General features: G+C 35.4%; 1 protein-coding gene across 1 annotated transcript; it reads left to right on the top strand.

Moving 5' to 3' along the window:
* The first annotated feature begins 1,639 nt into the window (after nucleotides 1-1,639).
* LOC108462006 (pollen-specific leucine-rich repeat extensin-like protein 3) lies at nucleotides 1,640-3,626 on the top strand. The gene has a single exon (XM_017762015.2). It carries the CDS (start codon nucleotides 1,735-1,737, stop codon nucleotides 3,373-3,375), a length of 1,641 nt encoding a protein of 546 aa, XP_017617504.1. The 5' UTR covers nucleotides 1,640-1,734; the 3' UTR covers nucleotides 3,376-3,626.
* Nucleotides 3,627-16,110: the final 12,484 nt, after the last annotated feature.

Genomic DNA, 16,110 nt, shown 5'->3' with positions numbered 1-16,110 from the left:
GACTTCTACAATTAATTTGACCAACTCATATTCAACATAAATGTTTGTAAAAATTATTTGTTTCAATCATTATTGCTCCATTACTTAATTATTAGTTTAAATCTTAACTTTAAAACTTAAAACAATCATAATTAAAATTTGTTTGATATATTATATATTTAAGGCTAAAATATGTCATAAGTCTTGTACCTTTCACAAATTTGGAATTTAGTCCAGTACTTTTACTTTTAAGAATTTAATCCCTTTACTTTTTAGATTTAAAATTAAATTCAAATTCAACTATTAACATTGTTAATATTTTTGGTTAAATTTGTTGGTTTGACATTTTAAATAAAAATACTCACTTGGTAGTCATGTAACTAAAAGAATGATGTTGCAATGGACCTAAATTTAACAAAATAATTTTAACAATATTAACAATTGGATCTGTATTTTGAAATATGATACGTAAAGGAACTAAATTCTAAATATTCGAAGAGTACATAGATTTATGGCATATTTTAACCTATATTTAACCTTAAAAAAAACAAAATCCCAACCATGTCAATCGGACAAGGATGTAATTAGAAAAGAAAAGACTAGGTCAAATCATTTCGTGTTTTTTGGACTATATTGTGCTCAAATTTGAGATTAGATCTTTATACTTAAATTTTTTACTTAATTTAGTGCGTCAACATTTTTAATACCATTAGTTAGCTTAAATACTTTATTTTAATTAAAATATTGATGAAAATTTAAAGAATTGTTAACATCGTTCATTTTTTATTAAATTCAAATACATTACAATATCATTTTTCATGATATGATTATTGAGTGAGTATTTTTTGTTAAAATTTTAGAATGTCACGCCAACAACTTTAACAGAAGAATTTTAACGGTATTAACTATTTGGCCTAAATTTATAAATTCAAAAAATAGATGGACTAAATTCTTAAACAATAAAATACATTAACTAAATTTCTCATATATAGAGAGAGTACAAAAACTTGGAGCCTATTGTAACCTTTAAAATATTACTTTTTAGTCCAAAATAATTAACCCAATGTGTAACGTGGTTCGAAAACCAATTATTAGTTTAAATCTTAATCTTTTAAACTTTTTAAAAATCATAATTAAAATTTATTTGATATATATTATATATTAGTTAAAATGTTCTTCTACTTCTCGATTTCAAAATTCAAGTCCAATTGTTAACATTGTTTTCTTTGTTAAATTTGTTATTGTGACATTTTGAAATGAAAAACTACTCGTTTGGTAGCCATGTAATTAAAAAAAATGTTGTAATTAACCAGATATTTAAAAAATATATATTAACAGTATTAACTGTTGGACTTGAATTTTAAAATATGAAAAATAGAGAGACTAAATTCCCAGAAATACAAGTACAGGGATTAAATTCCTAATTTTCAAAAAGTGTAAGGACTATATGTATTTTTTAACTTTATATATATATAACCTTAACCTAGCAAAAACAAAAGACAAAATTCCAACCATGTCATTCGGACAAGAATGAGATGTAATCAGAAAAAAAGAAAAGACTAGGTCAAATAGTTAATTAGGGGCTTACAAAACAGAGGCCCCAACCATCAATTGTTGGTCCCTAAAATTAGAATTCACCCCCTCCAAAATTTTTGTGGTGTCTAAAATGATCCTAACAAGCTTCCCCCATCACCTTCATTTGTTGTCTAAACCCATGCCCTTTTCACATTGCTCAATATCATCCTCCTCACATCAATGTCCCTCATTGACAATCCTATGTATAAGCTTCAAAGATTACAGGCCTTTGGTTGTTTTCTTTTATTCTCTTCTCTCTTCTCTTTGTTACCAACATCCACCACCTTTGCATTAACCGATGCGGAAGCGGCCTACATTGCTCGCCGCCAGCTTAAGACTCTTCCTCCTAACGATGAACTCCCTCCGGAAGTCGAATATGAGGTTAAAGTATCTTTAACGTTTTCCAACCAGAGGCTGAAGAAAGCATACATCGGCCTTCAGGCTTTGAAAAAGGCTATATACTCCGATCCTATGAACAAGACTGGCGATTGGGTAGGCTCCAATGTGTGCAATTACACTGGCGTGTTTTGTTCCGAGGCGTTGGATGACAAGAGCTTAACTGTGGTTTCCGGGGTTGATCTTAATCATGCTGACATTGCAGCACACTTTCCAGCTGAGATGGGGTACATGACCGATCTCGCGTTGATCCATATAAATTCCAATAGGTTCTGTGGGATTGTACCTAAAACGATGTCTAGACTAAAGTTGATGTATGAATTTGATATCAGCAATAATCGTTTTGTCGGTCCTTTCCCTGAAGTTGCCCTTTCATGGCCTACCATTAGGTTCCTTGATCTAAGGTACAACAACTTCGAAGGTATCATACCGCCCGAACTCTTCGAAAAGAACTTGGATGCCTTGTTTTTGAACAACAATAGGTTCCAATCCACCATCCCCGAAGCGATCGGTAAATCAACCGTTTCCATCGTGACGTTCGCCAATAACAAATTCGAAGGATGTATTCCACACAGCATCGGTAAGATGTCTAATTTGAACGAGATTATCTTTATGAACAACAACCTCGTCGGTTGTTTCCCAGAGGAAGTCGGGATGCTTACCAACGTAACGATATTCGACGCTAGCTCGAACGCATTCACGGGTTCTTTGCCGGAAAGTCTTACCGGTATGAAAAGCATCGAATCCTTAGATCTTTCACACAACAAGCTAACCGGAACGGTGCCGGAAAATGTTTGTAAGTTGCCGAAGTTGTCTAATTTCACATTTTCTCGCAACTATTTCCAAAATGAGCCTAATGCTTGTCAAGTACCTTCCAAGAAAGACATTGTGTTTGATGACACCTATAATTGTTTGCCTGGTCGGCCAAAACAAAGATCAAATAAAGAATGCCAACCTGTAATAAGCCAACTTGTTGATTGTAGTAAGGATAAGTGTGCCGGCGGCGGGGCTAGGTCACCACACAAGCCAAAACATAAACCAAAGCCAAACCCGGAACCTCAACCGCCTAAGCAACCACACCCGCCAACTCCGGTACAACATCATCATCCACCATCACCGCCTAAAGAATCTCCGAAGACTCCTATTGAACAAGAAGGTAAAGAAGAAGTATCCCCACTCGAGCGTTCTAGGCCACCAGCACCACCAATTCACCCTCCACCCGTCTCCTCACCACCACCTGTCCATTCTTCACCTCCACCGGTTAAGCCACCACCAGCACCGGTTTACTCCCCTCCACCACCTGTCCATTCTCCACCACCACCGCTTAAGTCACCGCCACCAAGACCTACCGAGGGAATTCACCTCCCGCCAAACTTGGGATTCCAATATTCATCACCTCCTCCACCCATGTTCCCAGGCTACTAAATAGTATTATAAAACCTTTTTATTTTGTATAAAAGGGGTAACAAATCATGTTGTTAAATCCCAATATCTTACCGTTGGGATTATATTTTGTTTTAGAGATTGAATCTCCTAGGTTAAAATTTATTATTATTCCCTATGAAAATTTTAGATTTAATTTTTATATATTTTAATTTGATCAATTTAACCTTTATATTCTTCGAATTTGTCAATTTTAGCCTTAACTCAAACAATAGCAATAAAATCTGTTTGTTTAATTTCATTTTGGTTTTGGTTGAAATGGTAAAGATCATGATATTTTGGTTTCAAATCCTATATATTACATGTATAAAAATTTTCTAATTTTATATAAGAATATAAAAGATAAAAATACCCTTAAAATAATATTGATTGCTTCATAAAAGTAATGAATTTTTGGTAATTTCACAACTGAACTGAGATTTGATTAAAGAGTGTCATCAACTCAATCAAACCTCTAAATAATAGTATTGATTAATATCATTTTGCATAGCTACACGTGACATTTACCATTTGTTCACGGTTACGACGAAATTCGCATAAAAATAAAAATAAAAAAATTTCTAAAGAGTAGTATTGAAATAAGATATATTGCATTGCATCTAGTTATTTTAAGTATTCAAGTTCGAGTCTTATAATGCTCAACTATAACGTGTGAATCTCTAATTTTACCATGTACAGCTATCATATATGGAATTTACCTAATTATTTTTCTAGTCTTTATCCATTTATATTTTATATTTATTTGATCGTACTTTATATCTGCTCCAATATAAATTTGTATTTATATTATATTATAAACTTACAAAATTTGTTGATAATATTTTAGTAAACATGATGACATAGATGATGTTAAGTTAATTTTTTAGGTTGTTTTATTCATATTCATGTACACAATTCCATGCTTATAAATTCGTAATCACTAGAATTGATCATGGGCCGGTCATCTGGCCCGGCCCGAAGGTACGCCCGAAAAATGAGAGGATTCATGCAAAAATATTGGCCCGAAAAATGGGCTTGGATAAAAAATGAACTCGTTGAGAAAATGGGCCGGGCCTCAAGCAAGATTTTTTGTCCCAGGCCTGGCCTGACTCGAATTATATAATAAATATTTTATTTTATTTTTAACCATTTTAAAATTTTAACTTTACTTTTCTAATTTCACTTTCACTTTCAATTTGTGTATTGTTTTAAGAATTATTTTAGTATCATTTATATTTTTAAATGTATTTGATTTATTATATTTTAAATTTTTTTATTTAATAAAATAAGCTAAAAATTTTAATATGGGCCGGGCTTGGGCTTAGCAATTTTATTTTGGGCTAGGCTTGGACAATTTTTTAGGCCCATAATTCAGACCGGGCCCATGCCTAAAAGACGGGCCAAAATTTTGTTTAGGCCCAGTCCGGCTCATGATCAACTCTAGTAATCACTCATGTGTTCAAATATCATTTTCAATTGCATTTCTCATCAAATGGTGATAGTATTTTGAAGCTAAGCACGGGAGAAGTCAAAATTTTCATTTTGGAGAACGTGGATTTAAGTGTGTTGAAGCGCATTATCTTTCTATTTATAGGTTGGGAAGGGACTATGAGTAATTCTAAATATTGTGTCAAAAACAACATATATGACCAGAACTTATAATGAGATTGTTAAAAAAATTAATAATTCTTAAAAGAGATTAAAAATAGAAATACAATAAAATCAAATTTAATTATCAATAATTAAAGAATTAAAAATGTAATTACTCTATTTTACCAAGGGACTAAAGCTCATGCTTAGCCCCTTGGCTACATCCCTTCAAGCCAAGACTCAAGCTAAGACGATTAATAGATTTTAGCCGTAAAATACTAGAGATGTTTTATTGATCATCATCTACAAAATAATTGGGTTTTTTTTGTTTTTAAATGAGTGAGTCATTAAAATTGTCATTCAAAAACAAATTAATAATATATATATATATATATATGAAAGTTTTTTCTTTGCTTTTTGTACAATTGATTTACTCGAACAATAAAATCTTGTAAATTTTCATGGTAATCTAATTAAATACTGAAATTTCAACCTTTTATTTTTGAAACATTAGAAAAACACGTATTTAATAAGGTATTACTTTTTTAAGGAATTCGAGTTAATGTCATGTAACAGTTCGATTTTTAATGGTATCGAAAAAGATAGTTTCTGAACTCTATTTTCATAAATCTAGTCCGTAAATATTTAGATGATATAAAAGAATCTTAAAGTTTGGTCTTTCAACTTTATTTATTAATTGCTTAATACAAGAACTAAATTATAAAAAAGTCTTATTGCTATAAGTTTTTAATTGGTCAAAGATTTAGGGACTTAAATTACAATTAACCAAAGATCCAAAATGACAATTTAACTATTTTAGAATAAAGTCAGTGGATGGTGATGATTAAAACCATTAAGTGTGATTAGTATTAATTAAGTGAAATAAATTAAGTTAAAATAAATTTTAATTAAGGTATAAATACTATAATAAGTGGAAGGAAAGAGAAGAAAACTTTCATTTTCTCCTTAGCAAATAAAAGAGAAAAACCATCCAAGGGTTTCAAGACTTTCGGCCATCAACTTGTAGGTAATTCTCAGTCTTTTTCTTGTGATTTTTATGTTTTTGAGGTTATGGGAGCTTGATTTAGCTAGTCCATATATCAATTAATAAAATTTTTGAAGTTTTTGAAAGATTCTGTTAATGATTTCTTAAATAAATTGATGCTAAATTGATAGATTTTGAGCTTATATGTAGAAAAAGGACTAAATTATAATGTTTAATTGTTAGCATTGTACATAAGGACTAAAGTGAATAAATTGTGAAATTGATGTGAAATTTTAGTAATAATAGAAAGAAGAGAGTCCTTAAGAGGTGTAATTTAAGCCAATTTTTAAACCAGAGCTTCAAATTTACATTTATGACTATTTTGAGTTTAGAGACTAAATTGAATAAAATGTAAAACTTTAGAAGTATTGAAAAATGAAATTTCATAAGTTCATTCATGACATGATACAATGAATAAATGTTTAATATTGATGAATTGAATGAAATAATTACATAAATCGTAATTTGGATCAAATTAGAGAAAATCGAGTGTTATAGGCCAATTTGGCCCACTCACATTTTCAAACCCAAACCAATACATTGCAAAACCCAATTATCCCTTAACCCAAATACATTTACAATCCAACCCCTGTAACCCAACAAATCACCACCCAAATTAAACCTACCCATTACTTCAAACCCTTACCCACAACAACCCATTAAACCTAGCCCCCAAATAACCTAAATACCCAAAACCCAGAGGCCCATTTACTATCCAAACCCAACTAACTAACCCCAATTACCCTTAACCCATTTAAATCAACCAGCCCACTAAACAAATAACCCAACCCTAAGCCCAAGTCAGACAAAACAGAAATCCTATCCCACTTGCCTTCTCACTTGCGCTGCAACCACTGACACCACCGGCCACCAACTCTGCCACCACCTACTCAGCACCTGCTCCATCGACCATCCCCTGCAAGACCAGAAAAGAGACAAGACAACAAGTAATTAAACAAAATATTGTAAAGGCTATAAAAAGCTAGGAAAAACGAATGTAAGAGGATTCGAAAAATCTCAACAAAAAACCAGATTTCAACAACAAATATACAAAAGCAAAAACATCATAAGTAGCATAGATCAAACATCAAAAAGGGGAGATTTAAACACCCTAAAATCGGAAACGTTACTAGCAAAAAAGGGAAAGAAGAAGAGAACAACGGCAGAGACAAATCAAGGTTTCTAATATTTTCTCATTTTTCTCTATTTTCAGATTTATATTCACCTATATATACATATATATTAAAATACAAAAAAATAAAAAAAAAAAAAGAAGAAAAAATTTTACCTAAGGCAATTTCCGACCACCATGCACGGTGGCCGGTGCGGTGGAGCTGCAACGGCGTGCGGTGGCCCTCCTGGCCAGTTTCTGGGCTTCCCCAGAGAGAAAAATCCCTTTCCCCTCTTTTTTTTTTACTAAGACTCAGCTGAAATGAAAATTAGAAAGGAAACTTAACTTTTATATTGTTAATAAAACGGCGCCGTTTTGCGTAAATGACCCAGGGCATAAAACGACGTCGTTTTTCCTTAGGTCGGACTGATCGGACCCGACCCACTAGGAGGATCCGCGTGTTTTTAAGGAAGGGTCTAATTCGCGAATGACCCTTCCGCTTTTCCAAGCTTCGGCAATCAGATTTTCATTTATTTTTAATTTGACCCATATTTTTTTTGCGTTTTTCAAATTAGCCCCCTACTGCGCAGCGTTTTAATAATATGAAATATTGTGCTTTTGATCCCCCATGGTTCTGTCCGTGTTCAAATAAGCCCTCCTCTTTTGTTTTATATTTTAAAATCTATCCCGAGCTTTCTATTTTGTTTTCGATTCAATCCTTTCTATCATTTTGACATTTTAATAATTAATTTTGCCATTCATTTTTTATTATTACGTTATCTATTGTTATTATTATTATTTTTATGTATATGATATTTATATTATTATTATAACTCCTATTATTATTTCTAATGTACATATAGTACGTACATGTATATATAGTATTATCTTTTATTACTTTATTATATAGTATGATTTTTAATTACTTTATTATTTTATTATTTTTATTATTTTTTTTGTATTTTAATATTATTACCAATATTATTATTATCCTTGTTAATATAGTGAATACTTTGTTACATGTATATATCTTTAGTATTATTAGTTATCGTTTTATACTAGCTCTTGTATATGTTCTTATCAATGTTAGTATGTGTTCTATTTTGCATGTATATCTTTAATATATATATATATATAAGTATATATTCATGCAATATTGTAATAGTTTTCTTCAACGTCATTATTTCCAATATATATATGTTATGTAAATATTTGAGTGTCGTATTATATATGTATTTTTATGTATGACGTATGCGTTACTTTTTAATATTGTATTTTATATTTCATACGAATACTATATTATATTTTTACATATTATATCATGTTTATATATTTTTCATATATGTTATGTACATACATTTTCAATATTCATTTTATACATATATATGTATATATTATGTATATATTTTAACATTACTAGTTATATATTTTACTATCTTATGTATATACTTCAAACACTATATATAGTATATTTCTAAAACTATTACTATTTATATATAAATATATATATTTTACGTACATACTCTTAATTATCTTTATATGTATATTCATTGTGTTCTCATTGTGTTCTCGTATTTGATACTATTGTTACATTTAATGTCATGTGCATTGTCATTTTTTTAATATTATTGTCGTATGTATTATGTGCCTTGATGTATTTCCGACTATTATCTTTCGTTTCACGCCCATTTTTATATATTACCCCGTTGTTCATTATTTTAAAACATTTACTCGTGTTTTTATTTATTTCAATAAGCAAGGCAACGTACCGATTTAAACACTATGTTATCGATTTCATCGCTATGTTGGGTGAATATCAATCGACTCATGTTAAAACGCTTAAAATTTCTCATGTTTTGATCGGATCACGATTCAATGTTACTTTGAACTTGTAATTTTGAAAATTAAGACAACACTTGTTTATAAGATACCAATCTTGGGCATCGCGAGGGTGCTAATACCTTCCTCGCGCGTAACCGACTCCCGAACTCTAATTTTCTGGACTTTCACGTAGACCTAAACTTGGCCTTCTTTTTGTTTTAAAAATAAATTTATTAGGTGTCTGATCACACCTATAAAAAGGATCGGTGGCCACTCCCTTTGTTAATAAAATCGAAAGTTGGTTTTCAAATGTTAATAAATCGCCACAATTAGCGACCAAGCGAAACTAAAATTTTTACGTCGCTACAGCTGGCGACTCCGCTGGGGAGATTGTATTTTGAGAGTCGAGTCGAATTAAGCGCTTGTTGTCAAAATTTTTAAAATTCCTTGTTCAAATTAATATTTAATCGTGATCCTAAAATTGTGTTTTTGAAAAATCATGCATTTGCATCGTGTTGTATATATTCTTCTAACTTGTTTTGTCTGGTTGTTTTAAAGCTTTAAATTTTTATGGTTTTAGTTTTGATTTAATTTTTTAATAAAACGTAAAGGTTTGTGAGTTTCTCCCCACACACTGTGCACGTGCATTCTTGCATAACATGAGCTCTATACCTGGACTCCGTCCGTTTAAGTGAAAGTAAACGCTACGCCTTCGTGAGTTAACTCGTCTCTCCGCACAGGCTAGTGGATACTTTCTTGTTACATATGACTTATGCTTTCGTGAGTTAACTTGTCCCTTTGCATAGGCATAAGTAAATGTAATCCCTCGAATTGAACTCGTGAACCTGTGATGGGCTACGACCGAGGCTTCGTACTGATCTTAGTAGATGACAGTACGGACAATTCGAATACCTATCTAGAACCGAAACCGCATATAGTGAACCGTACGAGCCACCTAACTAGAGCCATGTCAAATCTCCGTCTGTTAATGGTCACTAAAATAAATACATGGGAGAAACGCCTCTTCCCTTTTATTTATTTGACATTTACACTTTCTATTTTGATTTTTCGTAATTCATATTTGTTGTGCTAACCAAGATATTTTTCTGTGTTCTTATTTTGCATCATGCATTAGAGGCATTATATTAGGAAGGTGTTGACTAGAGATTTGGTTGCCAAAAAATGGGTTTCTAATGGAAGAGTTAATCATACAAACAACCGAGAAGAATGCCATGGTTCGGGACTAGTCTCTAGAAACTCAGAAAGGAAAAGGGGATAGTCTAGTGGAGGGATGTATTACTAATTTGCCCGAGCACGTAACTGTGAATGTTCGCCAGAATAACCTTGAAGATTTGGTTCGGGTTTGGAATCAGTGGGACTCAGACACTAAGGGTATCTTCACCGAGAGATATGGAGACATAGCCAATTTGATTGCTATCAACATAAACGAATGATTGATCCAAGCCATGGTTAGATTTTGGGATCCTGCTTACCAATGTTTTACCTTCAATCTAGAAGATATGACTCCGACTATAGAGGAGTACGTTGCTTTGTTTCGTGTTGAGAATGCACAATTCTATAAAGTATATGTGAATGAGCCTAAATCGATGACTTTCAAGAAGAAGTTAGTGAGATTGACAAACATAACTGATGTATGGGACGAAAAACAGATAAAGAAGAAGAATGAAACCATTTGTATTCCATGGTCTTCCATACGAGATTTGGTTCTGAACCATCCCGACATGTTGAAAAGGGTAAATCTATTTGCTTTGGCCATTTACGGTTTGATCATCTTTCCGAAAGTCCTTGGACACATAGAAGTTGCGGTGGTGGATTTTTTCGAAAAATTAAAACAAGGAATCAACCCTGTCCCGACTATCCTAGCCGAGACCTTCAGATCCTTAAACAGTTGTAGGAAAATAGGGAAATGACGCTTTATCGGATGCGCGCAGTTACTAAATGTCTGGATTTTGAGTCACTTCTGAAAAGTAGAGCGCACACCGTTCCATATGTTTTCAAAAACATTTGCCCCGTTGGAAGCTTATCTCAAGAAAGAATGGCCAAAGGAAGTCACTGAATAGCATTGGGTCTCAGTTTTTCAGAACCTTCGCGCTGAGGATATAACGTGGAGAGCACCGTGGATCCGCCTTTCGGTTCTATTATACAAGGTTGGAAATCAAGATTGGGTACCACTACTCGGATTATGGGGAGGAGTTGGATATGCCCCGCTATTAGTCCAAAGGCAATTTTCTTCGCGACAATTCATACCCGCCACTGGAGGATTAGCACAGTCCGAGTTTGCTTTTGTGGGTGAAGGGTATATGAAGAGGGTCCGAGACACTGCAAAGTTTTAGAAGAAAATTCATCTCATGGAATTAGCTCTATATGTTGATACCCTCACCCAAGATTACGACATCTGGAGGAAGCAAATGGTGAATAGTCAGTAAATCTCGTCAACGAACTACACCGTCCAGAACCCTTTCTCGGAGGAAATGCCGTCTGAGCTAGAAATGGCAAGACAAGAATTTGAACGAGAAAAGGTCAAGATGTCTCAGGACCTTAGTGCTTTTCAAGAAGAAAACTACCAATTGAAGATCAACGTTCAGATTGAAAGATCTAGAACCGAGAAAGTGCAAAAAGAAGTTGAAGTCATGAGAAATGACTTAAGGGACCTCCATCTGAAAAATAAAAAGTTAAGAGGCACAATAAAAAATAGTGGGCTGGGCAAGTCGTTGGTAGAATGGAAAGAAGAAATAAGAAACATTAAAGGCAGGATGGAATTTTGGAAAGGAAAAGCGAAGAAAAAGGAGGAAAAGGCTGCGCAGGCTATGATAGAACCGAGGAAGAAGAACGCCGAATATGAAGCTGTGTCCACCGAGGTAATGACTAGTTGATCTAAACGTCAAGAACTAAAAGAGAGGATACGAGAGTTAGAAGATATACTGCAAGATCGTCAACAATAGCTAGATATTCTCTTGAAAGCTTTGGAAGAAAATAATAGCCAATATGATAGAGACATTCGTGCTTACGAAGAGGGCCTCCAAGAAAAAGAAATGCAACTTAGCTATTTGATCAATGAAGTTCGTGGGGTAGCCATGTATGTGGTACAATTATCGGAAGAAGCTGAAATTCTCATTTGCCAATTCCCTCCAAGTCGAAGATCAAATATATCAGAGTTCTTAGCACGAGTAAAGAAATACGGCGATATAGCTAGGAAGTTTGTGTAATGGTTGAATCGAAAATGGAAAAATGTTTTGTAATGAACTCTTTTGATGAATGAAATGCCTAAATAGGGGCTATCTTGAAATCAACACCCATTTCTTGCATATCTTTCATGATTGACATTCATTTATGCACTCATTCATTCATTGCATATATCTATCCCATAATCATTCGCTAAGGTTAGAATCATATAATTCGCAGTCACAACACTTCAAATATGGAATCACGCCATTTGTATAGAACGCGTCGACAAGCTAGGGTAATGGAGGCTGAATTCAATAAAAGAATTGAAAGGATGGAAAGAGTTCAGAGGGAATTACAAGAGCAGTTGGCCAAGTTACCGCAAGAAACAAGAGACTTAATGGTGAGGTCTCGAGAAGAATCGCTTGAACAAAGAGAATAAATAGCCAAGATGATGGAAATGATGTCAGCTTTAGTTAAAGGAAAGGGACCCATGCAGAGCCCTGACGTCGAGGAACCTCAGTCAAGAGTTAATCACAGTCAAGATCCGCTCTATCCCCCAAGATTCACTCCGTCGCATGCCCACGCAACACAAAGAGGGTACACCCAAGGGGAACCCACAGATCTGGAGCAACGGGCGGTGCCACCTGCTCATATAGGGCAAGGAGTATTCGTATCAAACCTAGAAGCTAGTCCTACTAATCCATTCGTTCCAGATTTGGACGATCCAGCAGAGATAGCTAGGTTGAAAATGAATGATCATGATGTTCAGGACAAGTATAGGAGCTTGGAAGAAAGGCTCAAGGCGATAGAAGGTACTGAAGCCTTCTCTGTATTGAGCGCCAAAGAACTCAGCTTGGTACTCGATCCGGTTCTGCTTCCGAAGTTCAAGGTGCCCGATTTTGAAAAATATGATGGCACGAGATGTCCTAAGGCGCATCTTGTCATGTTTTGCCAGAAAATGACGGGTTACGTGAATGAAGACAAGCTACTCATACATTGTTTTCAAGATAGTCTAGTAGGATCAGCTCTTCGGTGATACAACCAGCTTAGTAGGGAAAAGATCCGATCTTGGAAGGACTTGGCATCAGCATTCTGTGAGCAGTACAAGCATGTATCGGATATGGTGCCAGACCGGATGACTTTGCAAATGATGGAGAAAAAGCCGTCAGAAATTTTTAGACAGTATGCGCAGAGATGGGGGGACGTCTCAGCCCAAGTGGAACCCCCACTAACAAAAACGGAGATAACTGTTCTCTTTATCAACACTTTAAAAGCACCATTCTATGACAAGATAGTGGGAAGTGCCACGAAGGACTTTACGAATATTGTAATATCCGGTGAGCTTATAGAGAATACCGTCAAGAGCGGTAGAATGGAAGGTCAAAAAAGTTTAAGAAGGGTAGCGCCCATGAAGAAGAAAGAACCAGAAGCCCATATGGTGGGAATGGAAAGCCGTTATACCCCTAATCCATATCCAAACCAACCCTGACCTCGAAATTACCCTCCTCCGAATTTCTATTATCCTCCTCAGACCCCTTACTACCAAGCACCACCTCTTTCCTACCCTGTGTACGCTATGAACAACCAAAGGCCCGTCACTACATTCCCACAAAATGCTCTACCCGCTCAAAACTAACCCAGAAATGAACCAAGACCAACAAGACCCAATCCCGAGAGACCGTAATTCACCCCTATTCTTGTGTCGTATGGGGAACTGTACCCAAAACTCTTGGAGAAGCAATTAATATCTCCCCATTACATGGCACCCCTTAAACCTCCATACCCGAAATGGCACGATCCAAATGCTAGTTGTTCATACCATGCCGAAAACCAGGGGCACTCTACGAAAAACTGTCTGGCCTTTAAAAGGAGAGTTCAAAGACTCATCGATGCGGGTATTCTGCGATTTGATGGCACTGGCGGTACATCCGAGAACCCATTACCAAACCACGTCGAAGGAAATGTGAGCGCAGTGGGAGAGGAGGACAAACGACAAAGTAAAAGATGGGTTTTTGAAATAAGAACACCTCTGCAGAAAATCTGGGAGGTGCTAGTTGAAAAGGGGTTGCTCTGTCATCTTAACAGAGTATTCGAGGGAAGGAATACGAAAGATAAAAGTTTTTGCGAATTTCATGGTATTGAGGGGCACAACATTCAATCCTGCGAAGAGTTCAGGAGATTACTGCAAAATATGATGGACAATAAGGAGATTGGGATTTTTTATAAAGGCAAAAAGGCCGATAGAGGAGAAATATGCGCCTCAACCATCAATCGTCAGGTTTCTTATATAGCGCCGACTGACCGTTAATAATTTATGACGCGAAGAAGGAGCCGGTGAAACCAAAAGTGATAATCGAGGTACTATCTCCTTTCCCCTACAAGGACAATAAAATAGTACCATGGAAATATGACGTCAATATTATCACACTTGAAGATGAAAAACCCAAAGCCATGACTGGAAGCGTTGGGGAAGTAGGTCATTTCACTCTTAGTGGAAAATGTTACTCGAAAGAGGTCGAACCAGTGAAAAAAACACTGACTTGAAACAGAAAGGAAAAGCACCGATGCACGTGACCGACGATGAGCATGAAACTGTGCTTGAACAAGAAGCTAAAAAGCCTGTGGACGAGGAGGAAGCACAAGAATTCTTAAAATTTATCAAGCATAGTGAGTACAACGTGGTTGAACAATTGAGTAAGCATTCAATACGAATCTCGGTATTATCTCTACTATTGAATTCAGAACCACACCGGAATGCTCTAATGAAAGTGTTAAATCAAGCTTATGTGGCAAACAATATATCCGTTGAAAAACTGGATAGGTGGGTGAACAACTTGAATGCGGATAATTTCATTTCTTTTAGTGATGATGAAATACCGCCCAATGGTAGAGGTTCAGTGAAAGCATTGCATGACCCGTTCTAAGGGTTATATAATACCGAACATGCTCATCGACAATGGATCGGCACACAACGTCATGCCTTTAGCCACACTTCCCAGGATTCCGATGGATTTGTCCTATCTAAGGCCCTGCCATTCCACAGTAAGGGCATTCGATGGAACAAGACGAGAAGTCATGGGAAAAATCGAGATCCCCCTAGAAGTAGGTCCCTATATATACGATGTTGAATTTCAAGTCATGGACATTACACCATCATACAATTGTCTCTTGGGAAGACCTTGGATCCATTCTGCTGGAGCAGTCCCATCATCCCTCCATCAAAAGATGAAATTTATCATGGATGGCTGTTTAGTCACTGTCGAGGGAGAAGAAGATATTGTAGCATCTATTTCTACCGACGCACCATACATTGAAGTGAGTAAAGATGCTATAGAATGTTCCTTCCGATCCCTTGAATTTTTCAATGCCACATTCGTCGCCGAGGGAAACAGAATTCCAGCGCCAAAACTGTCAAGAAATACCAGGATGGGTATCAAGATGACTGTGGGAAAAGGAGCCCGAGCAAGGAAAGGTTTTGGGAAGGTATCTGCAAGGAATAGTCAGGGCCTTAAAGCCGGTACATCACAAAGCTCAATACGGTTTAGGGTTCCAACCAGATATGCGTCAAAGAAGAAAACAGTAGAAGAAGGATCAGGAGAGAATGATTGCGAGAACTTTGGGCCGATAAATAGAATGGGAGCCCATAACGTACCCTCATTTGTCAAAACATTTACATCTGCAGGGTGATATACCCCGGACAGAATAATATACAAAGCACACTGTTATTAATTGAAAGGGGTTTTCAGAATGTCAGTATAAATGTCATTGACAAAGGAAGTGGGGCAATTAAAGATGTTTCAACGATACGCCCTTGTCCTCCTGGTTTCATGTTGAACAATTGGACTGTCGAGGACCTTCTTGTAGTTTATAAGTCTTCAGAGTAATGCTCAAACATTAACCCTCTATTGTGTCCTTAGATATAATAGAATTCTTTTGTAAGAGCTTGCATTTGCTCTTTATCATTTAACTGAATATCAATAAAGAT

The sequence above is a fragment of the Gossypium arboreum genome, chromosome 4, assembly GCF_025698485.1.
Source record: "Gossypium arboreum isolate Shixiya-1 chromosome 4, ASM2569848v2, whole genome shotgun sequence".
Lineage (NCBI taxonomy): Eukaryota > Viridiplantae > Streptophyta > Magnoliopsida > Malvales > Malvaceae > Gossypium > Gossypium arboreum.
This window is presented reverse-complemented; position numbering and strand designations above follow the sequence as displayed.